The 26,446-nt window shown below is 40.8% G+C and overlaps 4 protein-coding genes across 4 annotated transcripts in view; 3 read left to right on the top strand and 1 right to left on the bottom strand.

The window, feature by feature from the left end:
• The first annotated feature begins 10 nt into the window (after window positions 1-10).
• LOC108235681 (neuritin-like) lies at window positions 11-2,600 on the top strand. Its single transcript, XM_017415829.3, has 3 exons — window positions 11-278; window positions 1,633-1,786; window positions 2,356-2,600. The coding sequence occupies exons 1-3, from the start codon at window positions 224-226 to the stop codon at window positions 2,582-2,584; spliced, it is 438 nt and encodes a 145-aa protein (XP_017271318.1). The 5' UTR covers window positions 11-223; the 3' UTR covers window positions 2,585-2,600.
• Window positions 2,601-8,597: 5,997 nt separating this feature from the next.
• sys1 (SYS1 golgi trafficking protein) lies at window positions 8,598-12,368 on the bottom strand. Its single transcript, XM_017415828.3, has 4 exons — window positions 12,174-12,368; window positions 11,201-11,464; window positions 11,045-11,112; window positions 8,598-10,124 (listed from the first exon to the last, which is right to left on the bottom strand). The coding sequence occupies exons 2-4, from the start codon at window positions 11,360-11,362 to the stop codon at window positions 9,884-9,886; spliced, it is 471 nt and encodes a 156-aa protein (XP_017271317.1). The 5' UTR covers window positions 11,363-11,464; window positions 12,174-12,368; the 3' UTR covers window positions 8,598-9,883.
• Window positions 12,369-14,308: 1,940 nt separating this feature from the next.
• LOC108235667 (bile acid-CoA:amino acid N-acyltransferase) lies at window positions 14,309-22,268 on the top strand. Its single transcript, XM_017415796.3, has 12 exons — window positions 14,309-14,562; window positions 15,502-15,629; window positions 16,012-16,224; window positions 16,568-16,667; window positions 17,181-17,371; window positions 18,719-18,894; window positions 18,981-19,097; window positions 19,236-19,321; window positions 19,865-19,958; window positions 21,043-21,123; window positions 21,319-21,454; window positions 21,569-22,268. Exons 2-12 carry the CDS (start codon window positions 15,521-15,523, stop codon window positions 21,667-21,669), a joined length of 1,404 nt encoding a protein of 467 aa, XP_017271285.1. The 5' UTR covers window positions 14,309-14,562; window positions 15,502-15,520; the 3' UTR covers window positions 21,670-22,268.
• A 1,084-nt stretch (window positions 22,269-23,352) lies between these two features.
• LOC108235644 (bile acid-CoA:amino acid N-acyltransferase-like) overlaps window positions 23,353-26,446 on the top strand; it is a 10,039-nt gene continuing 6,945 nt past the window's right edge. Inside the window, exons 1-4 of the mRNA XM_017415764.3 lie at window positions 23,353-23,467; window positions 24,784-24,905; window positions 25,756-25,968; window positions 26,312-26,411. Of these exons, the coding sequence (XP_017271253.1) occupies window positions 24,803-24,905; window positions 25,756-25,968; window positions 26,312-26,411 (416 nt within the window). The 5' untranslated portion in view covers window positions 23,353-23,467; window positions 24,784-24,802. The remainder of the gene's footprint in view (window positions 23,468-24,783; window positions 24,906-25,755; window positions 25,969-26,311; window positions 26,412-26,446) is intronic.

Below are 26,446 nucleotides of genomic sequence, written 5' to 3'. Positions count from 1 at the left end.
GCAGGTAACGTCAGGCAGGAAGACACCGAGCAGGAGCCGCGCGCGCACCGACGGTTCCGCCGCCGCCGCTCAGTCGCCGAGCGGTTTCCTCGAAATGTGCGGCTGACGCGGGGCGGGTTCCTGCTCCTCCTCCTCCTTCTCCTCCTCCTCCTCCTCTTCCTCCTCATCCCTCCGAGGCTCTGACAGCTCCCCGCGCCCTCTGCCCGGACTGAAATGGGATGAAATGGGACCATTCACGCCGACGAAGACCGGAGCGGTTCTCGCAGTGGCCGGCTTTGGTAAGACCCGCTCGCTCCGGACTCCCGGCTCCGGGGTCCCGGCTCCGGGGTCCCGGCTGCTCCTGCTGCAGGGAGCCGCGTTAGGCTGCTCTCTGTGAGGATGCTGACCGCATCTTTATCTGAGGACTGATGCTTACATTAGAGCTGGACCGCGGCCAGCTGGCTGTAGTACAACAACCTGACTCACATCTGCTCCCTTCGAGCCTCAGAGCAGGAGATGCCTAACAATAGAAACAGTATGTGGACCTAATTTGTTCCGGCCGTGTGCGTGTTACTCCATCATCGTTTACATTTCAAACACCCCGGAACAAAAGAAACGAACAGGCGTGCAGGTCTGCCTACAATTTAAACATTTAATATCTGCCGTGCAGCCTTTTTTTCCACTGCACATTTCTGTCGGTTTCCGATGACTGAGATGGTTTCGTGCACGACAGGGACACCTTTTCTAACGTCCGTGCACAAATATTTGCTCATTTCGGTTTTAAAGCGTAGCGGGGGATCTGTGGAAAGGTTAGAACAGCTAATATCTTACCTGATGCAGCGCTTTAAGAGTCAGAACACCACACACACACACACACACTTGTGCATACAATATACTGTAATTTCAGCAGTTAGAGAATTATAAACCACTACAGCAGTAAAGTAATAGTACTAAAATGCTCAATTCTGAAAAGTTGAGGTATGTGTGAAACTTTATTCACAGTAGATCATAGTAAACATATCGAATGTTTAAAGAGGTTTTATAATTTTTAGGAGAACATAAGTAATTTGGTATTTTATGGCAGCAACACATTAAAAAAACCCCGGATAGGACCAAGTTTTTCTCTGTTTCTCTTAACATCAGTCTGTAAACGTCTGAGGAGGATTCCAGTTGCTCAACAGTCCAGGGTCTGCTTTGTGACGTGTCAAACGTTATCAGCTGGTGAGAGGTCTGCTGTTGTCAGCATCGTCCTGCTGAAAGATGCAAGGTCCTCCCTGAAAAGGACGTTGTCTGGACAGGAGCCTACATTATTCTAAAACCTGTATATATATTTAATCAATTGGTGCTTTTCCCAGATGTGTAAGCTGCTCATGCCGTAGCCACCAATGCACCCCTATACCATTAGAGAGGCAGGCTTTTGATGGTTCCTCTCTAGTAATACAATCATAGCTGTGGGAACCTGTTTCTCTTTAAAAAAACTTCTCCAAACTGAGATCGATCAAAGAGCTATCTACAGCAGGTAAGATGTTAATTGCTCGTAACCCTTCCAGAGAACCCAGCTTCTAAAAACCAAAACCATCCTTTTAAACGTATCTATTTGTGGTCCAAAAACCTCCAAATATAAGTTTGACTTTCCCCTGTTTTTTCTTGCAGTGTTGCTGTTCCTCACAGTGCCTGGAGACTCGGCCGATGTGAAGTGTGAGAACGTTTATCGGGACTTCTCTGAGTGTGTCCTGGAGCTGGGAGAGAGCATGGACAACTACCAGGAGAACGTGACCAGCGAGAGTGGAGTGGCAGCAGTGTGCAGGTGACAGTGAGCTTTTCATGTGTCAGAAAAAATAAAAAAACACACATACGTTTGTTTAGATGGCGTTAAAAAAGTTAAATTGAATTAAAAATGTAAGTCTGAGTGCACAGATAAAGATAAATCTGCTTTTCTTTAGAAGATGTTTTGGAGGGAGAGCAGATGTTGGTATCTTTGAGGGAGAGCAGAGGAATGAAGGGTGTCGAGACACAGAGCCATTTTGTTTAATATTTTATGACTTCGCTCCAGCAGTAATGAAATTCTGGGGACATTTTTTTTTTTGCAATCATTTCTGCCCAAACTCCACGTCCCCGGCAGTGTATCGAAGAACAAAGATTTACACTTACAAGCCTTGTGTTGAAAATTGCCCACTTGTAATATTATGTGTGATGTTGTTTCGCTCCGCGATGCTGTTGCCATGGTAATTAAAGGCTCCGCTTGACTTCCTTGAGACATCTGAGCGATAGATTATTGGCAAACAGATTAATCCGCGACAGCCAGCACTAGTGCTGTCGTCGGTGGCGGGCGGGGGGGGAGACGATTCTGAGTGATGTTCCTCTGTTTCACCACAGCCACTGGGAAGACTTCCACACATGCGCGCTCACGGCGCTGTCCGACTGTAAGGAGGAGGTCAGCTTCATCTGGGAGACCCTGAGGCAGGACTCCAGGAAATTCCGCTTCCAGGGAAGTCTGTTCGACCTGTGCAGCCCCAGCTCCTCTCCCGGCAGAAGTTTGCCTTTTGCTGCTCTTGTCCTGTCACTGGTGCTGGTCGTGTCGGGGCCCGGCTGGTCCCCTGTATAGAGGGCGCAGGTCCGGGTGGGGGTGGGGTGGGGTGATGAGATGGAGGGTGGGGGTTCTTATTCCGTGAGTTTCAGCCCCTTTGAACTCAAACTTAAAGCCAAGGATTTAAAATAAAAAGTCTTAAGGGATTATTTTGACATAGAGCTCGGCGTGCTCTGTGGCAGGACAATCAGTATTTGTTTTGATGAGTAATGTTTGCAGATTAAAGCAATCAGTCCCTTGATTTTAAAGGATTTTAAATGTTGTCAAACACCTGTGGCTCTGAGCTGCTAATAAACAACACGGGTTCGACATATTTCTGTACCACAGTTAGTATAATCCGGCTCAGCCCAGCACGGCCTCCGGTGTGCACCTTCATCTCCGTGAAGACTCAGCTCGTGGATTCAGCCCTGAAGTCACTTTGAAAGCAGTCGTCGTGGAGTTCATTTCACCACGACAGGAGACGATTTGTCTCGTTCGCTCTCTGTTGCTGACGCCGCTCGTGATCCCGAAGAGAAGGAGAATTTGTCGTTTTAGAAAGTGGATGCCTAAAAACGGACGACACTTTGCTGAGATTAAAAGCTACAATCGGACAGAAAGTTTTTATACATTTCTACAACTAAACCTGAAGCCGGTCACGTAAAAGCGTAGGAAGGGACGTTGCTTCTTAATCCGCTTTTTTAGCTTCCCATACTTCCAGAGCCAGTCTTACTAATGTTTTTGCCCCGAGGCACGAAACAAAACGTGCATCATCTGAGCAGGTGACCATCAAAAAAGATGGTAGAAAACACGTGGCTCAGTGCTAAAACAGGCCAACGTGTTTTTTTGTCTTAACCTGGGTAAGAAAATGTTTCTTACACGCTACTAATGTTGTGAATTTTCCACAAAGAAAATATAAAGTCGGTCTGAGAGCCTGAGAGTTTTTCTATAGAATAAAAAGTTTCACAGTTTTGATGTATTATGGCTGTATAAAAAGAGCTCTGCGACATAAATAACAAGAAGACTAAATAACTTTAATGCACAACTGTAATCCAGAATAATTTTTGTGGCTTTCACTGATCTGAACACCCTGGCATTGCTGCTGGGGTTATAATAGGGATGCTGTGGTCCATATCCAGAAATACAACATGACACCACCCAGGACAGCAGACATTTTCTCTACAAATTTAAACAGCAGGAGAAGGCAGAGACGCTTTGTCCATCTTTGTTAATGTCAACACGTAGGTGCACTGAACTAAATGTCTTAGTTTAAATAAAGTATAAACAATAAAGGGAAAAGGAGCAAAACGCATGTTAAATTAGCCTTGAACTTTGAACGAGCCTGTTCCCGCTGTCTGAACCAGAGGCATCATCCGAGCAGCCGAGCTCCACCCGAACCCCACCCCTGCCGTAATCACAAGGGGGAGGGAAAAGGCACAGCGCCGCACCTGATCCGAAGGTCCACAGACTCATCAGCACGCACACCCGGGGTTCCCGGCAGCCCGACTGATGCGTGCTGCACACGCCACGCGGGGGAGCGTGTTGCATTTTTAATGCACAGGCAAAATGTCAACCCGGCTTCTTCAGACTTCTTCCAGTTGGTGCTTGTCAGCATCCAAACAGCCATCTTAATCTCGTCTGAGTTTGTGCGCACACGACGGAGCCAAGCCATCACGAAGCAATTATTAAACACCTTTCAAAAATAAATAAATAAAAGATAAATACAGCAAAGGAGCACTTCTCTAAAACTAACAGCAATATCAGCAAAACTCTTGCTCTCATTGATACGCAGAAAATAAAATGAAAAAAAAAAATTACAGAGTGCTATTCTCACAATGCCTTTTTAATCTTTTTAAATTGTTACAAACTTGTCAAGAGATAATCAAGCAACTTGTATATTTAGACCCTTTTTTAACCCCACACTACAACATTTCAGCCTTCGGTGGCTGATGTTGCACAGCTGCTATGAAGACACCAAAAACAGACTTCTCTGACACAACCGGCTCACGCTTTTATAATCTCATGGCTCTTGATTTATTTATTTATTGATTGATTTAGGATTTTTTTTTTATATGCATAAAAATAGCGGAAGTGAATTTCGACTTGCAGATTTTGTGTGAAATCGCTCACCTGCAGTGATCTGGAACGCTGAAACTTTGGGGAAAATAGAAGCGACAGCTTTACAAAAGAGAAATCTCTGTCGGGAAGCTGAGTTAAAAAGAGGAAAGAAATGCAGACGCGTCTATTACCGAGGCAAGCTTGATTAGTTACACCGAAAGAAGTCAAACATTTGGTTCACTTAAATGCAATTAATGACTAATGAGGAGCGTTATGTAAGAACAAAACCACCAACTTCTGTAATAACAAACTATTTATTATGTAAGTGTTCAGTTTCCAGTGTGTTACAGTAAAAACAAGGAGACCCTAACATCTCTGATTACCTAAAATGTGCTTTTAATGCTCAAATGTAAGAAATTTTTAGCTTTTTTTCCCCTCAAAAGCTGCAACCAGAAACAAGTTAAACCAGTTTAAATGCTGTGGTTTAGCTGATACTGGTGGTCAGAATATCTCACCGTGATAACTTGAGGCATTAGAGGCGCAGTTCTGTTCAAGAGGCTTATTCCTCTTCCACAGACCCTCTCAATTTTGGGATTCCTCAGAGATTCGTTATTGGGCCATGGATATTTACTCTGTTGCTGTTTTAAGGAAACAGAAGGTGCAGTTTGGGACCAGTTTTAAGTCTTATATTCATTTAGGGTACTTCAGCCTTTCTGTAGTTTGGTTTTGCACTGCAGTGTGGCCATCTGTAGTCCTTAAGACAAAGATTATTGGGTTTTTTTTAGCTCCCGCTTTAGAGCAGGCACTCTCGGGTGACGAAAGAGGGTGTGATTGGTCCATACATAAGCATTCTCTGACTGGCCGAGCAAATGAAATGCTCTTCCAGCACCCTCGGCCCTAAAACGGCTGAGGCCCTTCACTGCCGCCGTCGTCTGCCACGACGAGCTCTTCTTTGAACGAGTGCAGCATGATATAGACTGATCTATCCGAGTTTAGCCTCCTGTGACTCCTTCCTCTGAATGTTTGTAGCTTTCTTTCAAACTCATCTTTAAAAAAATGAAGCCAAAGACCCACAGCACACTGCTCCGACTAATGGCGTCCTCCACTGTTGTTGATATTGATGGTGAAACAGACGTGACCATCAGCCGAGAGCTGCGCAACCACAGCATTCCCCAAAAAGTGCAAAAGCAAATGCATGCTGCAGGTCTTTATAACTGCTTTGTAGTGGGACTTAAAAAGACTGTTTCTTGTCATTGATTTGTTGAGGATATCCAAGTCTGTCTGCCCATTGGATCACACAGCAAAGCCCCTCTGAGACCACTCTTAAACTGTTAAAGTCAAATCAAAATCTGGATAAAACTAAACTTTCTTCATCTCAAAGAAAACAGTCATTTGGTTCCAGCTCAGTTTTTAAAGTTTTAAATGGTCTAGCAGCATCTTATTGAACTAATGCTCTCAGTATCCACACCTGTCCTGAGTGAACAGATCGCTACACGCAAATCGACACATGGGCCACGTTCTGGCCACACCTGGCCACACCTGGCACTAACATCCGTGCTGAGATCCCGATCACTCAGGATGGATTTTAACGCCGGGCGTGAACACCCGACCGATTCAGTCAGGACTCGTGTTCCAGGTCTGAACAGGGTTTTAAATGTTCCAAGATCCAGATTAAAGCAAGAAGGTAATCAAGCTTTCGCAGAAGCTGCTCCAGTTATTGAAACAGTTTCAAATCTCTGCTAAAGACTCGTCTCTTCTTTAGTTCAACTCGAGAAGAATAGACCTTAATAGATCTTATATATGTTGTTGTGGTTTTTTTAAATTCCATTTATTGGATTATTTTTTATCTTTGTTGTTTTTATATACTGAATTTTATTACCTTCTTTGGCTGAACTGTAAACTTGTCATTTTTAAATGTGCTATATCAACTGATTTGACATCATTCCCCTTCAATTAGTCACAATCAAACTTTATTTAGAAGTCACTCTATGTGATGGTTCATAGGGTTTGCATTAAAACCATCCACCGTTACCACAGTTCCCATGTTACAGGAAAAGGCAAACATGTGTCTGCGTACTTTATTTATTGTGTCACCGTTTGCACCCCGAGGGTCCTGACAGGCATCAGCAAAGCGAGCTGTGTGAATACTTCCTGTCAAATATATTTCCTCACAGATGCATGATAATGTTTGTGACGCCTCCGAAAACTGGACCTTGTTAATTATTTCACCTCGGGCCGAAGTGTAAAGTGGTCTGTGCATGAAGTTAGGCTGACTGCTGGTTTTACTGTCCACACATCCCCCACCCCCCGGCCCCCCCGCTTTTCGCCACGAGCATGTTCGTGCCGCCCCGTTTCTGTTTATTATCAGAGTAGTAGCGTTCTGTCATCCATTGCGTGCCTGGTGGTAGAAATGCAAAAACAAAACAAAAAAAAACAAAAAACAGTATTGATGTTTCACAAAGCATGAGCAATATGTTCCTCTCTGAAGAGGGCCCTCCTTCCGTCCTTCCTATGCTGGTGATGAAAGCATGAAAACTGATTTCGATCATGAACCGTATGCCACCACCGGAACGAACTCCCATCACAGTTTAAACCTGAAGAACAATCCTGAATGTAAAAAAACGATATGGTTTTTAACGCAAGGAACATTTACGAGACTCTGTAAAGCAATATATGGAAATGTAACTGTAACAATAAAGCACAAGTGTTAAAAACAAGGACTGCGTGTGAATGTTTCCGTAAGCCCGGGCCCTGTGCTGCCCGAACGACTCATTTCTGTTTTTTAAGTTTCCCCCGCTGTAACACATGAGGATCACAGCTAATCTTTTTTTTTTTTTTTTTTACTCGTTAGTGCTCTACCATCTGCTTTTTTTTTTTTTCCACCTGGATATTTCCTGCAGAGGCAGAAGTGGGAGAAGATGAGGGATCACAGCCTCAGGAGAAGTAGAGATGTGCTCATTTTATTAGGAAAAGGCTATTTCAGTCTGAAACGTGACGGCTCATTAGATATCACCTTCTGTTTCGTGTCTATACATTTACCCTTCCCTCTTTCCTGCTCCCTCTCAGACACTTCCACACACGGGTGAAGCCACTGCTCTCCTCGCTCCTTGTCCTACCCGTGCCAAATTAAAAGCCTGAGCAATCCTCGAAGGAATGCATATCGCCCGCCGCCTCTCATGACAGAGTTGTTGCGTTATCTGCAATAACCATGCAATATAACCGAGTGTAGCATATGTTGTGAATGACTCTCAGCTACTACCACATCAAAACTTAGCTCAGTATCTGTAAGATTAACAGAGTTTTAGCCATTTTTGTGTTGGCTAATTTCAGTTAACTATGGTGGCCATCTTGCATTACATTGACTATAAAAGTTAATCATTTGTAGATGTACATCCAATGATTACTTTCTGAAGGTTTCATTACTATCTGTCCAGTGGATCATGAGATATTTTGCTAACAGACAAACAGGGCTGACTCCAGCAGTTGATGCTAAAGCTTTCAACAGAGATCTCACACACTGAGCAGCACTTTCAGGATGCAATGAGTATGACTCTCAGCTACTATCACTCTAGATTTTATATCTGAAAAAAATGACTGAATTATAGTCATTTTTGTGTTTGTTAAGGTCAGTTCACTGTGGCAGCCATCTTGAACTGGGTTGGCTCCACAAGTTAATCAATAGTAAAGGTGATTAGGATGATTACTCCATGAAGGTTTCATTAAAATCATGAGATGGTTCATGAGATATTTTGCTAATAGACACAGACAAAAACATTATGGTCCTCCTTGGCCTTTCAGCAGGCAGCGGTATGTAACACCACAGTGGGTCGTCTTTTAATGTTGTTCTCATAGGATTAATAATAAAGTTTTATTCATTTATTTTTCACAATCATCTGTTATCAGTCACATTAGCTCCGTTACCTTCAAGTCTGCCTCTGCAGCTGAAGGTCCTGCAGCCAAATACTTGCAAAGAACTGTGTCAAAAGTGAGTTCGTTCTCAGGTTTTTAAAATTTATTTCATTTACTCAACGCTGTCTTTGAAATGTTTTAATGTAAATATTTCAGAATAGTCCAAACGGTTCGCTTGCATTCGTTTCTGAGCGGACACTGATTGCAGCGTGCAAGCGGCGTCCATCTAAGCTTGAAGGAGCGGTTTCGCCACGAAGAACAAAGATGAACTCCAGTGTTCAGATGTAGCCAGCTGCTCCTGCTGCCAAACGACTGACTCTAAGGGGAGGAGTACATTTACATGCAGCACTTCTCGGTTTTAGTTCCCCCCCCCACCCAGTTTAATCTCATTAATCTGGAGTGTCTTGTGTAGGATCATTGCTTACAATCAAATAAAAATAAATAAATTTCAATTCCAGGATGTGAGGCAACAAAAAGAATGCTTGTGCAACACTAATGGAGGTGCTTTTAAAAGGCGTCCCTGCAGCAGCACAGAGACACTGTTCCACTTTACACACCACATTCCCTGGTGTCAGACCACAGATGACGGCTGACGAGCAAAATCCACAACAACACAACGAGAAATAAAACAAGGCAAGCTGTGCAAAAAACAGAACCAGGTCAGCTAAAAAAAAAAAAAAAAAAAGAGACAATATCACGATCAGTATGAGACTGACTGCACAAGATTTATCCAGAAATGTAAAACCAAGCCTGATTTCATTATTCCTGATTTTAAAACAATAAAATAAAATAAAAGAAGTTGTGTTTCTGAAGCGGGAAACCGTCTTATCTTTGGGTTAACGCGATGATTGAATACAGTGTCGGAAAACTTGAATATTACTCTGTAAAAGCGAACACGTCACTTAACAATTAACTTTAAGAAATAGCCTAAACACAAGCGGGTCACGAGCGTGCAGGACGATGTGCACGCAGCGTGTCGATATCATAGTGTGAACTGAAAACTGCAGTTTGTTCAAGTGTGTGACAACCTCTGATACGCAGCTGAAAGAGTGGTAATGTATTAACAACACAGAGTATACACAGATGTTACTTTAAAGCAAGAACATTTTCATACATTACACAGTAATATAGATAGATATATAAATATATCTATCTATATTACACAGATAATACTGTTCTACATTTAATGAGCAGCTCTGAATAAATATCAAGTCAGCAGATGGATCACTTGATGACATGATGCTTATTAATCCTGTCAGTGTTCATGCTGATTTTTGTTCCTTTTTCTTTACAAACTGAGAGGGAAAAAAATAAAAATCTGCCCACCAAGTTCCTTCTTGGGTTAAAATTCAGTGTGGAATCGAAGACAAAAATTCACAGGTTGGATTTGGGTCCGCTGTTGACGGGAATCGCCCTGAGCTCAGTCCGCATGCACAGGTACTCTCCGATCACAGCCATCAGCGCCATGCAGGCCACGTTGACGAGCCACCAGGAGAGGGCGGAGGGAAGGTGGGCGTTATAGATCCAGCAGCCGATCATGTGGAAGAAATGAACGGTGACCGTGAAGTCCAGGCACTGTTTCCCCCGGCGGATGAAGAACCACAGGCCGAGGGCGCTGCCAAAACAATAAGACACGGCTGGTTATTTCAAAAATTTTATATAAACCAGCCAGCGTTGTTATGATAGTGGAAGTCACTGGATTTTAAAAGGATGATGAAGGGGAATTAGAGCTAAAATGAGAACAACCAGTTCCAGATTAGGTGACAAAGTTCTGAACCTCCTTCAAGAGTCATAGGTGAAAAGTCTCTTACATAAAACTCAGATACATGGGGTTCAAAGTTCAGTTTTTCTCTTAAAGGGTCAAAAAATCAGCTTCACAGCACAGGTACTGTTCGTCTGGACAAATAAACCAAATCGAAACCTACACCATTGCGCCACAGAAACGTGACATGCATTTGGCAAAGGCTAAAAACACATTTTCAGGAGAAGAACTGACAGCAAAACATTGTAAATCCTTTATTATTTCATTTAACTATCATTCCTGCACTGAACTATTATACACCAGAGACGGGTGGGCAAGATGGAAGAAGACGTCCGCAACAAAGTATTTCTGTTTGATGGAACTACACTAAAGTCTGAGGCCATAAGAGTACTAGATGTAACGGGATATTAAATTAGAAGACAACAAAAGTGTAAATCTTTGTGTTTTTAAACTCGACACCTTCGCCAAACTTTGTCAAAGCGAGCCTTTTCCCGCTGAAAAATAATAAAAACATTTACAGCTATAACGAAGCCTACCTATATTGTCGCATGACTGCAGAGATGCTAAACTTTATAGATTACCACAAAACAAAATAAGCAAAATATATGTATATTTAACATTTTCAATAATATTGTTTCAACTGATGTGATTATTGAGCAAGAAAAGAGTGAAAAAAAAAATCACCGGTGCTCTCTGAAATGTTTATATTGAGACATTCTTTAACAACAATACTAAAACGTGTGTTCAGATAAAAGACTGAAGACGCTTCTCACCAGGTAAGAGAGTTCAAGATGAACGCCATCATCGAGAGCCGGCCCTGCATGGTCGCAAAGCCAAGAACCTGGAAAAGACGAGCAGATGTTTAGAAAGCGCCAACAATATGACAGAACATTATTTTGTTTTTTTAAAGTTTGACCAACAAAACTCACCTCATAGCTGAAGATCTGATCCAGTGATCTACTGCTCTGCACCAGGCTGTCCACTCCAGCCAACCACAGGCCCAGGAAGCTGTAGTAGATGCACTGCATCAACACGATCTGACAGACGATGAGGACCGGGTCCCAGATGTAGCTGCGGAAGTTGCTGGCCATGTTGGACTGAGTTCACACATGCAGGCCCAAAGGAGGTTAGCAGCTGGCCCTAAACGTCGCCGTCTGGCCCATTCAGCACAAACCTGTCTGTGATCCAACGATCTGAAAAAGCAAAGAGAAAGCTGGTAAATTAGGTCAGATCTTGGGTTTTTGTTTAAAATAGTCAAAGCTGACCTATTTGGTTTAAATGAAACACAGAAAAAAAAACTTCAAATGACCTGCTTATAAAAACCTTAAACTAAAATTGAAATATCACCATCGCAAACTTGGAAAACAACTGCTTCTATAAGTGCTTTTACTGGAATATTTTTTATAACTAAACTCAAACCTCCTCTCAGTACAATTTGTTTATCTTTTTATTTATCTGCTAACCTTTTGAGACATCTTATAAGTGTATTTTCTCTAGATTTTATGTAGTAGAAGTATCAATTTCAGCATACTTTCCCTAAAAACAGTACCAATGTTGTGATACAAATAAGCTTCTCTCTTACCCTTTTAATTTATTTAAAATATTGACAATTTGTCAGCTCTTTCTAGATGTTTGTTGTTGAATCTGAACGCTCGAGGCTGTGCTGAGAGAGGCACACAAACAGGTGGCTAAAACTTTATGTTACGGTATCAGTTTCATAAGAGAGATGAACCCAACAACAAATCCTACCCCGACACTCAGTAAAAACGGGAGGCAGTCCTGTAAACACCGCTGAGGGGAAACTAAGTAGAGGGTGAACTAAAACAAACACGAAACAAGCATCGCTTCCCTGTTAGCATGTTTATTAGCGTGAGCCGTGTTAGACAGGAAACGGAAACACACCTGAAAACTGTAACACGGAAGCTGGAAACTGCTCCAAAAGAGATAATCCCTTCGGTTATTGATGGTTTCAGAAGCTCTGTCCGGGTTGTTTGACTTTTTTTGGAAGATTAATGATCGACTAGCTAAACCCTGTTCACCAGCTGTTCACACCACACACGTCACAGCAGCGGACCGGAAACAAACTTACTCTTCTTCTTGTGTTGATTGCTGGCGGTTAGCAAACATCGTTAGGGCTCATTACCGCCCCCTGCCGGCGGAAACACAGAACACACAGATCACACCCACTCCATGTTACCCAACCTACAGCCCATTTTGTCCACGTATCTGGTATTTGAACAACCAGAGATGCTTGAATGGCACTGTTTCAATAAATACACATATTCCTAAAAAAAATAAATATAAATACTCATATGCAAACATTTTGTTTAGCTTGCGCAGACTTATCAATTTGTTAAACAAATCACAAATGTTTTATAACTTTTGCTGACATTAGGTCAACCTAAAGCGAGGGCTTTTATCACTCATGGTCGTGCAAACAGGGGTTTTTCTACCACGGTGTTCGATGGTGCTGACCAGCCAGACAACATGGCACACATGAAGGCCAAAAGAGCTGCAGCTATTGTGAGCTTAAACTTCATGGCAGCCGAAGACCTCAGAGATGCAATCAACACTGTTATCAACGATTAAACCACAATTTCTTATTTTTACACTTATCTGTCACTTTATTAGGTACATCTTTCTAGTACCAGGTTGGACCCCTCTGCCTTCAGCACTGCCTTAATTCTTTATGTACCAAGTACTGATGTTTTGTCATTTATTGTTTATTCTTTTTTATTATTCTTGTTTACTCTGAAAAAATTAGTTTTTGATCTAATTGTATAAAATCTTCCATTGTTTTGAGGGTATTTTACATCCAAACTAACATTTATCTCACTAACGTCACAGTTTTTGTTGCGTTCTTTGTTTCTTGTGTTTGTCGTGTCCTCTGGTTTTCCATGTGGATTATTTCAGTTTTCTAAACCAGCGCTTCCCAAAGACGGGGTCAGGACCGCACTGTGGGTCACAAACCTTCAGACTGGAGATCCTGAGATGATCTACAGAATAAACACAAATCTAAATAAACACAAAGGATCTCTGCTCTAAATTACTCTGAAAAAGCCTTAGTGTGCATTTTAAAGCATTTTCTTTAGAAGATCACACTCCTAAATGCAGCTCTGAACAAGAAAACCTACTAATTGACAGTTTAGTCATAAGCCCTGTGACCAGAGAAACTGAGCTCAGTGATCATTGAACAGGCAAAGTCTACAAACGTAGATACCGAAAGGACCACGAATTAACAGCCTGAACAACAGAGCCTTTTTATGTAACAAAATTCACAAATTTAAATCCAAATGTGATCATCTTTAGAAGAAAACATAAGACGTTACGGCTATCATTTAGTATACGTACATAGTCACAACTTCTTTGGCCAAATAGTTTTGTTGGTTTATTACTTTCCAGATGACATAAAGTTTAATCATAGGGATCAAAACTGTAAGTAAAAGAGGTTAAGACATTGTAAACAAGAGAAACTGAGCATGCACAGAAGCAGGAAAACAAAGGTTCATGAAACAAATCTTTGTCTAGTTTAAGTATAATTAAGGTCTAGTGAAGTTAAGCTACAGCTGGTCGCTAATATCTGCGATTCTTTCTGCCTTATGTATCAGAAAGACAAACACATGAAGTATTATTTAAAGAATTAATAAGAACAAGTTAATGTACAACATGGAAAAACATATTTGTTTGTTTGTGTGAAAGTAAATGATGAAAAAAAAGGAAGTGACCAAATAAACACAAAGAAAAAGGAAGGAATAAAAACTATCTTCACTGTACTGTACATTTTTACAAATGTCACACACACTTCTGTCGTTAATCAATTAGTATTATATTTAATTTAATATCCATTTTATATGAGTGTCTTATATATATATATATATATATATATATATATATATATATATATATAGATAGATAGATAGATAGATAGATAGATAGATAGATAGATAGATAGATAGATAGATATATATATCAGTGTTAGTAGTTGTTGCAGTAGTAATGACTCCTCCTGGCCACTTGGTGGCGGTAACGAGTCTAGAAGCGGTTTTGTTGAACTTGAGCAAATATTAAATGAAAAACTACCTGATTTATTGAAAACTGGTTGATGCAGGCAGAAACCAGAGTCGACCTTCTCATTTAGTTGTAGTTTGCCTCCATCAGCAGGAGCTCCTCCTGTTTTGGGAAACATTTGAACTCCTCGGCTTTGAGCTGCGCGACAGAAAAAAGTGTCGAAACAGCTGCGGTGTGTTTGTTCTGCAGCTCGGAGGTTCTTGTTCTTCCTGCAGACTGTTCCGTGAGTCCCATTGTTTTTTATGGACTTTCACCTTTTCTCTCCGAAGAACCCTGAGGTTTCCTTTCAGGAGATAAGTGTTCAGGCTGAATTATGCGCCAATAATTGTTTATTTCAGTCTTAAAATTAGTCAGTATTACCCACAGTAATTAGAGTAGCTACTTTAAATATGAGTCAGATCTAAATAAAAAGGTAGTATTTTGGTCCTGATCCTGAAAACTAACTGGATCTAAGTTTCCTGGACTTAAACTTGCACTTTAACTAAAAGGGGTAAAATGTTTTTTTAATTCTTAAGCAGGTCCTAAAGTAATAATTCATTTTTTTCTGAAGTGGGTTATGAACAATAATTATCTTACCTGTTGTAGATAGCTTTTTGAAGGCCACATTAGCCTAGATGGTGTTTCTCAAATACGAATATTTTTAATATCAAGGACCTTTTAATAACTCAGTTTCTAGTGGGCAGTTTTATTTATTAAGCTCACCAAAAGGTCTCCTGCATCATCCTCCTTAGACAAACAGGAAGTCGGACATTTTAAAGTTAAGTCATGATTTCCAGACTTTTACATTTAAGCAAACTGCTGCTGGAGATTTTGACGTGTCAACTTCAGACCTGGTCAGTACACTATTAGGACGTGGGGGATTAAAAGTTTACAGTCCCTGAGTTTTCGTCGCAACGTGTGGGCGTGGCTAAACCTCAGACTTTGGCTTCTCGCCATGAAACACGGACTTAAAACAAAACTGTTACAGCCCAAACATAAAATGTGTGGTCTGCACCAAAGTGCAAACGTTTGATCGTAGTCCGATCTAGACGTCACTCTCTGACCTGCTGTTTCATGTCTACTTCAAATGTTGTCAGATGAAAGATAACAGGCTAATGTTTAACCTGGATCGGGCTCCATTCAGTGCTAATTTAATTTGATATTTGCCTCTCACTGCTTTCAGATTGGAAGGAGACGCCGTAATGTTCAGAGCACGTGCGAGTTTAACGGCAATCAGGCGGCTCTGCAACGCTAGGATGAAACTTCTTCCGGAGGTTTATTCGAGACAGACGTGTCTGCAGCAGCCTGCAGGTAAGAACTTTTTTTTTGTTTGTTTGTTTTAGAAAATAAATTCTGCTCCTAGAACGGATTACTGTTAACCTACATCGGCAGCTTTTGAACAAAGATCTCTATATTTTTGTGGAAAAAGCAAAAAGGCAGTTAGTGGTCAACATATTTTTTTTTAGCTTTCTGCATTGTTTATAAATTAAATGGTTTGACTTGATTCAGTGGAAATTTGAGTTTCTTTGAACTTTCTAATCTTTTCCAAAAGAGTCACTCCACATTTTTACCACAAGAGGCTGCATGTTTATGTTTATTTGTCTGTCTGTTAGCAAAAATATGTCACAAACCAGTAGACAAATACAGCTGATCGAACTTTTGGAATAAGAACTGTGAATATCTGTCGGTTCAGGTTCAGCTCGGTGGAGCAGCAGCAGCATCAGACCAGCCCCGGTCCTGACAGCCGCTCCTGCCCGCGCCCTCATAGACGAACAGATCAGCATCAGAGGAGGCTTCCTGCCCCCCCACTGTCCCGTCACAGTGTGGGCTCGAATGCACAGCGACGAGGGGGACCTGTGGGAGGCGTTCGCTCATTATAACACAAACGCAAGCGGCGCTTTTAGCTGTGAGTACTATTTATGATCTGCACCTTGTTTTTAGAAATATATTGTAAAATATCTTGTGCACTTTGTGACTTTTACTGGTAAATAAGAAACAGTAAAACATTTAAAATATTGACAAAGTTATGTTGCCATTTAGCTATTTATTGAATTTAACATTATATTTTTTTCATTCTGCAATTTTTTTTACAGTTAAATATGAACAAAATGCCAAAAGTTAAACGAATCAAAATATTTCTGTGAGTCGGGTTACTATGTAACATATTTACTGTGGAGTTAATGCTTAAACCAGTCCTTTCTAAGCTGACACTTTGTTGTGTTAATGTTTTTGTCCTGTCCTCTCAACAGTGAGCAGCGATGCTTCAGTCGGAGGCTCCTATGTGGGCTGTGAGCCGATGGGACTCTTCTGGGGGATGCAGCCAGCTCCTGGAGGAAGAGAAGGTTTGAGGCAGGTGATAACAGCTTGTTGCTGCTGAAAGCTTCACCGAACTAAACCTGTGATGTGCTTGCCTTTTATAGAATGCTAGTTTGATTTTCAGAAAGATTTTGGCAACAAAAGAAGAGTAACAAGATGCGAGTCCTGAAGAAAAGTGTAAAAATTTCAAAAGAAAATGCTACAGCTGATGCATTTAACTGTGTACATTTACATGCTATTGACTTCCCTCCAGATGAGCCAACGTGTTTACAGGAAGTGGATGTTTAATCCATACGCCTGTTTGCACGCTGCAGATTCAACTTAGATTATTTAGTCATACTAGCGTTACGAGCCCAAATGCCAGCATGATGCTTTAGCTGACAGAAACAAGCATGAATGGATGCAAACCGATCAAAGTTTATAAAACAACACGTGAAATGTCCTGGGTCTACACTGTCCAAAAATAAAAAAAACAAGTCAAAGTAAATGTCTGGATTTTCCACTTTTGAAACGGTTTTATTTTATCTAAGTTCCTCTCATCCACAGACTGAGGAAGAGAAATGTGGAGACTCCTTTCGTGGTGCGCATCTCCTTACTGGAGGGTCACGTTTCCCCCGGTGAAGGTCAGACCACCGAGCTGGCTGCTGTTACTGCTGAGCGGTGGTACCTCACACCAGGAGTGAAGAGGACAGAGATCCGTCAAAATGGAATCATAGGAACATTATTCATACCTCCCGGTGAGCATTTAGGCACATTTATGTGCAGATTTTTCTTTAAGATCTGAGGGATTGTCTATATCCCGTCCGAGCTCTGAGACATCAGCTCAAAGACTTTTTAATACTTCTCTTTCAGCTCTTGACTCAGGTTGCTCAGCTGTTTTAGTTCTTTTAAGATTTCCCTGCTGCCTCTTGTGAAGACTTGAACATGTTGTTGGTCTCAAAGGCCCAGTTCTGTCGTGGATCAGACCTTATTTGTCTGCATCTATGGGGAACACTCCTCTTCCTCAGCCCCTGTTTGTTTTGGAGTCGCTTAAGGGTCCATTTTGGGTCCTACTTTGCCTCCTTTGTATATGTTGTCTTTCCGATTGGTACTCAGAGGTTTAATCTTTCTTTTCATTGTTATGCTGACGACATCTGAATCGACCTCTCTTTTTAATAATGTGTCAGCCCCACTGCAGCTTCTATTTAACTGTCTATAAGATGTCAAAGACTGGGTGAACCAGACGTTTCTTACCTTAAATGAAGACAAGACTTTGTATTTGGAAATCAGACTAGAAGCCTTGGCTCTCTAGCTTCTTGTTGCTCCACCACTGTTAGAAATCATGGACTGGGTTTAGATACTGTAGCTCGTTTAAATAAGAGAAGCAAGTAACCACAGTCGTCAGAAGCAGTTATCCAGGCCTTCTTTACCTCTTAGGTTGGACTGCTGCAACACATTTAAAAAAAAAAACTTCCATCTTGCCCTGTTTGTTTCACATGGGCGGTTCCAGTTTCACTTCAAGCTCAGTTCCTAGGACTGTGTGTGTGTGTGTGTGTGTCTTTTACAAATCATTAGGAGGCACAAACGCATCACTCCAGTTTGATCAGATTTACACTGGCTGCCTGTCCGTTTTCATGCTGTTTATTTACTTTTATAGTTTCTAAATGCTTTGGTACTCAGCTGTTTAATGAAGCTGCTCGATTTATATAACTCCAAAAGAACCCGTGAGATCCTCCAACCAGATGCTCTGAGTGCAGCTCAGGGCTGAATTAAAGCACAGAGGGGATCAGGCCGCCCCCAGACTCCAAAACAACCTCCTACTTGATATTAACACTGCAGAGTCTTTGAAATCCTGCCTGAAAAGTCACTTCTTTTTAGAGTTTGAGTTCTGCTTGAGTACCTTCAGGTTCTTCTTAGACAACTTTTGTATTGTGTTTTAATATTTTACTACATTTATTGATGTTTTTCCTGTTTCTAACTGACTTGTAAAGCACTTTATTTGACCATTTTGTTTTTAAACATGCTAATAAAATTGAGAAAAGATCTTTATGGATTAAAGGAACCACAGATCAGTGTTCCCTAACTGTTTCACTGGTTTCCTGCAGGCCCAGGCCCGTTCCCGGCCATGTTGGATCTGTGGGGAATGGGTGGAGGACTGCAAGAGTACCGCTCTTCTCTGTTCGCGTCCAAAGGCTACGCTAGTCTCTCTCTTGCTTATTTCGGTCACAAAGATTTACCCGGTCCACCATCTAGAGTCAATGTTGGAGATTCGTATTTCAAGGTGGGATAAAGGGCAAGTTTTTATGATCTGCTGTAAAAGCTTCTTTTTAGGAAAATTGTATTTATTTTATTTTTTTGTCTGGACAGGCAGCATTCCAGCTACTTCAGGATCACCCTCAGGTCGTCCCAGACAGAGTCGGGATCATCGGTCTGTCCTTTGGATGCTACTTGACGCTTCGCATCGCTGCCCAAACGGGAGTTAAGGTCGGTCACAGAGCTTCCTGTCTGATTTGATACCTGCTTTAGAAAATTAAGGGCACATCTATAATTAAACATGCAACAATATACCCTAAACCGTTATGTTAATTGGGATTTTTAAAACTTTAAAATCCTTCTCTCCAGCCCTCCTGTGTGGTTTGTATTAACGGCCCTGTTGGAAGCACGGTGGCACTCGCAGACTCAGAGGGCAGGACTGAAGACTTTGATAGGTAAGGAAACATGGATACTTGGACATCATGGGGAAAACAAGTGTAGTAATCTGTTCTCGGCTATTGAAGTTTAAGTGTCATTGAGGTCTTCAAAGTAATGCTGGTTTCAATCACCTTCAATCACAGAGAAAGTTTCACCTTTTCTTCTGAAAAACAAACTCAGGACAATTTTACCATTTTTAAGGATGATTAAAGTTTCTGATTTCAGAAAGTTAAAGATGCCAGCAAACACTGAACTCAGATCTTCAAAACATAAGTTAACAACTGTGGATTTCTCTGGGCTCTCTTAGCGCTGGACTATATTATTTACTGTTTATGAAATTATTCCCAGTTTTATTTCAGTTTTAATTTGATCAGAGTTGGTGTTAAATCCTCGAGCTATTTGTACCCCCACAAAGTGATAAACACCTCCACATCAGCACAAACCTCTCCACATGCTCCTTGTTAGGATTATTACAGACACGGTGGGACTTACTGATGCTATCAATAATTTCAACAAATAACTGGGTTTATCTGCCTTTTTCTTTCTTTTTTGCCTTTTAGCTTCCCAAAATATTGGACATATGATGATCAGGGTTTTGTCATTTTCAAAGAAGTCTCCTTACCTGCTAATCTCCCCCCTGAGAGCATCGTTAAGGTAATGAGAAAAAAACCCAGCTGGTATGACATCCTGTGTTGGATGATCCAGTCACAAACACTCAGGACACACAGATTTGATCACTTAACTTACAGCCTACATTGCTGACTTGACTATTTGTCCAGGAATAAAACTTCTCTCATATCAAACTTATTGCCTAAGAAAATCCATAAATGTAACTCTGATGAATCTGAAACGTCTTAATTAATGAAACTGTAGTAGTGTTACGGCTCCTACAGGGACCGTAGGAGGATGGTGGGTTACTACAGGAGCTTCTGTGAGAATTTTTCTACTGTGGCTTCATTGACAAACCACTTAAAGGCTAAAGTCCTGTTCAGGTGGTCCTCAGCTTGTCAGAAGGCATTTGGAAATGTTAAACTCCTCTTGAGCACTGCATCAGTTTTGTCTACTCCACGGCTGGATCGGCCTTTCCAGCGACAAGCTGACGCAGGTCAAGTGGGCGCTGGAGCTGTTTCGTTGCAGACAGATGAGGAAGGTGCTGATCATCCTGTGTTTCTTTTTGAGGAAGTTCAATCAACACCATCTTAATTATTCAGCCATTGAGAAAGAGGCTCTTATTTGGGCACTGCAACAGATGGGCTTCATTTTAGACAGTCGCCTCAACAGAAGGAAGCAGGATTTAACTAATGCGTTCATATGACTGCTTAGTTTTAGGGAAGGATCCGTTTTCACTCCCAGATCTGTGATAATGTGTTTCTCATAAGAGATACGAGAGGAAAGGTCGGTGCAGGGGTTCCTGTTGGTGCCACTGGGTGTAAACAGCATAACTTCTGTCTTTTTCACATTGAAATTCAGAAACTTGAATGCCGTCCACCTCCTGATGTCAACCAGGCAGTGAAGGAGAGGCTGGACTCTTTGTGACATGGAAGTGACATCCAATCACATCTAGACAATAAACCACATGTGGACACCCAGTTTATGACTTGTTGAAACTCCTTCAAAGACCGAACATCCTCCCTCCTTACTGCCACACAACACAAGCAGTCCTTAAAGGGTTTTAAAGATGATCTCAGTAACATCCTTTGTGTCTCTTATTCTGCTTTGACTTCTTGTGTTTCTGCAGATAGAAAAGATCGACTGTCCACTGATGTACATCGTGGGTGAAGATGATCTGAGTGCCTCGAGTGTTGAGAATGCAGACGTGGTAAAAATGTCTATTTTCTCCTTTTTAGTTCAGTTTATTTTAGTGAGCTAGAAAATGCAGTTTGTAGTTTTTAATGTCTGAAGACAAATGGCTGGAAAAAAAAAAAAATTTAGTTATCAGTTTTGTTTTTTGATTCTTTTTAACTAATCTTACAGTGAATGATTGTTTTTAAAAGGCTGATTTATTGATCATCAGATTGAGGAAACCCTGAGGGCTGCTGGAAAGTCCCACCTGTTCACCCGCTTGTCGTACCCCGGCGCCGGTCACCTCATCGAGCCGCCTTACGCCCCAAACGCTCGGGCGTCCATGTGGAGCTTCAAACCCAAGAAATGTGAGCTGTAATCTCTACTTTAGAGTCACTGAATACTGTTTTGTTCTTATCACTGGACATTTTTTGAGACATTCCATATTATCTTATGAAGTAATTTGGTTTTTCTGCTTCTAGTGATCACCATGTGGGGGGGCCACCCTGCCCCCCACGCTGCTGCCCAGGAAGATGCCTGGAAAAAGGTCCTGGATTTCATGGAAGCCAACCTTCGGTGTTGAATCGATGTTGAGAGATGTCTCGATGTTCCTAAATGTGACAGGAAAACCCTGAATCTTGCTGAGGAAACGCACAAATTCACTGGTTGCTGTTCATGAAACTGCAGATTCTCCACGAGAGGAAGCTGTTCGGTTTGTGTCGGAGCTGTGAGTTCAGAACCAGCCGTCAGGCGGGGAGGAAGGTTATTACAGCAGCAGACTGAACTCATAAATGGAAGGTCCCTACGAGCTGATACCAGATATCTGTCATGCACTTTAAATAGCCCATTTTAAGCATAAACATCCATAATTGTGTATATCTGCTGTTGTTTCACAACATGACATTGTTCAGATGCAGGAATAAAATTGTACGGAGATTAATTTGTTTTCATCTTCCCATCTTTCCGGCCAATCGTTTTACATTAAGCTTATTTTGTTTTCTTTCATTCTTGACTTGAGCCGTGCAGGACTAATAAAACGTGATTGTAAAATTATTGTTGAATTTTATAACAATGACAATAAAGTTTTAATCTTGGCCATTTAAAATGACATGGAGTACAAAGACACGATATGTTTCCATGTAAATGTAGACATATAGCACAAATTAAAAAAAACAGAGATGATGTGGATGTGCTGTAGTGTTGTTCTATGGAGCTGATGTCAGTAATCACTGTCTTGCCTGCAGTAGAAATCTAAGTAGAGCCCAGACAGAAGGAGGGGCCACCCTGCTGCTGCCCAGGAAGATGCCTGAACAAAAAAAAAACTGGATTGTCTGGAAAACAACCTTCGGTGTTGAATTATTGTAGTGTGATGTCACTTCTTTTTCTTTCGGTTGTTCCCTTTACAGCAGAGTCATCCTCCTCCTTCTAACTCTGTCTTCTGTGTCCTCTGTCCTCACTCCAACTACCTCCATGTCCTCTCTAACTGCATCCATATGTCTCCTCTTTGTCTTTTTCCTGGCAGCTGCGTCTCTAACATCCTTCTACCAATATACCCGCATCTGAGAAGATGCAGTAAATGTTGAGCAGGAGGACAGAGTTAGAAAACAAGAGAGCTTGCTCAGTTATGAAAAGCTTCAGTTTTGATCAGACTATTATAGTCCTCTGACACCTCACCATGAACGACATTTGACTCAGTATAATTACAAGACTTTATAAAAACTTCAATATATGTGTCTGAATGAATGAACATTTAATGGCTAAGCTGTACATAAAGCAGATATCCATATTTCGATTCTTAGTCAAAAATAACATGTCATATATACAAAGGTTTCTTTATTCAAAACTTTTTAAAATATCATTCCTCCTAAAACAGATATTTGTCCAATCTGTCACATGACAAGCAGGTTATTTTAACTCTCTTTATAATTATTCATGAAAATCTTAATAAATAATAGGAGATGCATTTAAAGGTGGTAAACTTGGGTGTTTTTTTCATTGTCCAGTGTGGTAAAAACAATTCAGCATATATGGTCACAAGGCCACGTGATATGGGAGCTATTTACAAAAAATATATAATAATCATTCATAAAAAACATCAATAAAAATAGGAGCAGCATAAAATCATTTTTAAATTGGGTTTGTTCTTTCTTTTTGTCCAGCCGAGTTAAACAATAAAGTGTTAATTTTGGGTCAGAAGGTCACATGACATGGAGACTATTTAGTTTATGGTTTTCATGTGTCAGTCAGTCAGTAATTTGTTGATGCTCCCTAAGTCTCTAAGAGGCCAGGCTCAGGAGGGGAAAACTGTCCAATCTAACTCGACCCTGTTTCTGGTTTCTGTTGGACCTCAGCCTGACTCCTCTTGGATTACTCAGAAAAAGGTAAATTATATATGATTTATATATATATATATATACTTATATATGTGTACTTATATACATTAACTTCTGGGGTTTATAATACATGACATGTGGAAACAGGTGCTGACTAATTTCTTTGCTCTTTCATGCAGTCATTTCAGCTTTTTTGCAGAACGCTCCTCTTCATCTAAATGTGTTATCGTGTGTTTTATAATGACGGTTCTGGTTCGACCCGGCTGCCCTCAATCATGTTTTAGACTTTAATCTGTCTGATTTGTTTCCTCTCTGAGCAGTCTGAGTTTTGAGTTCAACAAAGTTCTGAAAAATTTACTGACAAATGAATGAATGAATGGATAATTGATCCTCTCCCATGATGTCACTGCACTTATGTGTGACGTTGACCTCAATGTAAAGAAAAAAACTTCTATATAGAGTTACATAGATTCGTGTGCTGATTCACCCCGTTATGTAATATTGTGTAAGTTCATATGAGCGCTGTTGTTCCTTTTCATCGCTAGGGGGCGATGCTGTGGCAGCATAGGACAGACACGTACGTTTATTATTTATAGATGAGCCACAGGTGGATTTTTAATCACCTTTTAAAAAATCATTGACTGTTGAACAGTTGAACCTTTTTCTGTGTTTTTTATTGAGTTTAGGACTTTTTGCCTAACTATTCAAGCATATGATCAAATGTTTTAGCTGAAAAATTGTTGTTACGTCATAAAAAGTGGAATTTAAGTAGAATAAAAACAAAATTTAGGGGAAAGAACAGATTTAATTCATATACTACAGAGCCAAGCGTCCAGTGTTTGCACACACTCTGCTTTAACATCACTACTTTAGGTGCAATTATATATTTTCTGTTGAACCAAACAGACTTCTCATTTATTAAACATTAAGATCTACTCAAAAAGTTATTTTTTTCACTACCCGATTGAGAGACTAAGTCCAAACTATTGATTAATTATTCCAGTGCTGAGGACAGAGGATAACTTATAGATGAATAAATATGGATCCGATCTGAATAAATACTTTGTAGTTTTGAAACTGACTCCTGGACTAGTCCTAAAAAGAGTTATGTGAACTAACAAAGTAACCAAAATTCAAAAGCAGTATCTGATTTTCATGAGCTGATTTTTAGTCACTTTTTGTTTTTTTCCTTACTTTCGTCAGTTTCAAGTTATTTCAGTGACCTTTATAGTTTTTTTATTTCTTTGTTAAATTGGTACGAACAGGTTTGTGGCCATGAACAACAGCTCAGTTTCACTAAACAGACGTGACAAAAATGTTTTTCATATTTTAGTGTTTGATTTTTGGTTCGTTGTTGTCTACAGATTGGACGGAGGCGCCGTAATGTTCAGATCACGTCTGACAGCAATCCTGCAGCTCAGCAACATTAGGATGAAACTTCTTCCTGGGGTTTATGGGAAACAGACGTGTCTGCAGCAGCCTGCAGGTGATATTTTTATTCTTTGTTGTGTTTTTCAAGAAGCTCACTCTAAGACCGGGGTCTCCAATCCTGCATATTTTACTTGTTTCTCTGCTCCAACACACCTGATATGAATCAATGGGTGATTCTGCAGAACATGAAGAGGTAATTAAGCCACTGAATCAGGTGTGTTGGAGCAGAGAAACAAGGAAAACATGCAGGATAGTGGCCCTCCAGGACGAGGGTTGGAGACCCCTGCTCTTAGAGTTTGTGTTTGTATTAAGAAAATATAAAACTTTATTAAATCTAGAAAAGTAACTCTGCTCCTATTACTGTCAATTTGCACCAGCAGCTTTATCTTTATGGAAGTTAGAAAAGACAAAAACACAATTAGTTGTAGATTTACTATTCAGATTTTTGCATTGTTTATAAACTCAGTTGTTTGGCTGATTTGCTGCAAATTTGAGTTTCTTTAAATTTTCTTTTTTCTAAAAGAGTTATGTTTTTGTTCAGTTTCTCTACTTTTTTTATCATTGCACGCTTACTACCATTAAAGACGAGCGATGATGAAATGTTCGTGTTTGTTTGTCCTTCTGTTAGAGTCAGTGGACAGATTTTAATGAAACTCTCAGACAGTAATCAAGGATGTACATCTAAACTGGTTAACCTAGTAGCTGAGAGTCATCCTCATCACACCCTGAAGCACTAACAGATCACACAACATCTTAGTTTAAAACCTTGTTGTTCATGATATTCATTCTTTCAGAAATGCTGGTTTCATTTCTTCAGTTTTGTTGTGTTTGTCAGCCTTCCAGTGCAGAACATCCTCAACATTACCATGTTAATCAATAAGAACTGTGAATATCTGTCGGTTCAGGTTCAGCTCGGTGGAGCAGCAGCAGCATCAGACCAGCCCCGGTCCTGACAGCCGCTCCTGCCCGCGCCCTCATAGACGAACAGATCAGCATCAGAGGAGGCTTCCTGCCCCCCCACTGTCCCGTCACAGTGTGGGCTCGAATGCACAGCGACGAGGGGGACCTGTGGGAGGCGTTCGCTCATTATAACACAAACGCAAGCGGCGCTTTTAGCTGTGAGTACTATTTATGATCTGCACCTTGTTTTTAGAAATATATTGTAAAATATCTTGTGCACTTTGTGACTTTTACTGGTAAATAAGAAACAGTAAAACATTTAAAATATTGACAAAGTTATGTTGCCATTTAGCTATTTATTGAATTTAACATTATATTTTTTTCATTCTGCAATTTTTTTTACAGTTAAATATGAACAAAATGCCAAAAGTTAAACGAATCAAAATATTTCTGTGAGTCGGGTTACTATGTAACATATTTACTGTGGAGTTAATGCTTAAACCAGTCCTTTCTAAGCTGACACTTTGTTGTGTTAATGTTTTTGTCCTGTCCTCTCAACAGTGAGCAGCGATGCTTCAGTCGGAGGCTCCTATGTGGGCTGTGAGCCGATGGGACTCTTCTGGGGGATGCAGCCAGCTCCTGGAGGAAGAGAAGGTTTGAGGCAGGTGATAACAGCTTGTTGCTGCTGAAAGCTTC

The sequence above is a fragment of the Kryptolebias marmoratus genome, linkage group LG4 (genome assembly GCF_001649575.2).
Source record: "Kryptolebias marmoratus isolate JLee-2015 linkage group LG4, ASM164957v2, whole genome shotgun sequence".
Lineage (NCBI taxonomy): Eukaryota > Metazoa > Chordata > Actinopteri > Cyprinodontiformes > Rivulidae > Kryptolebias > Kryptolebias marmoratus.
Note: the sequence above shows the minus strand (reverse complement) of the source record. Positions and strands in the feature narration are given on the sequence as shown.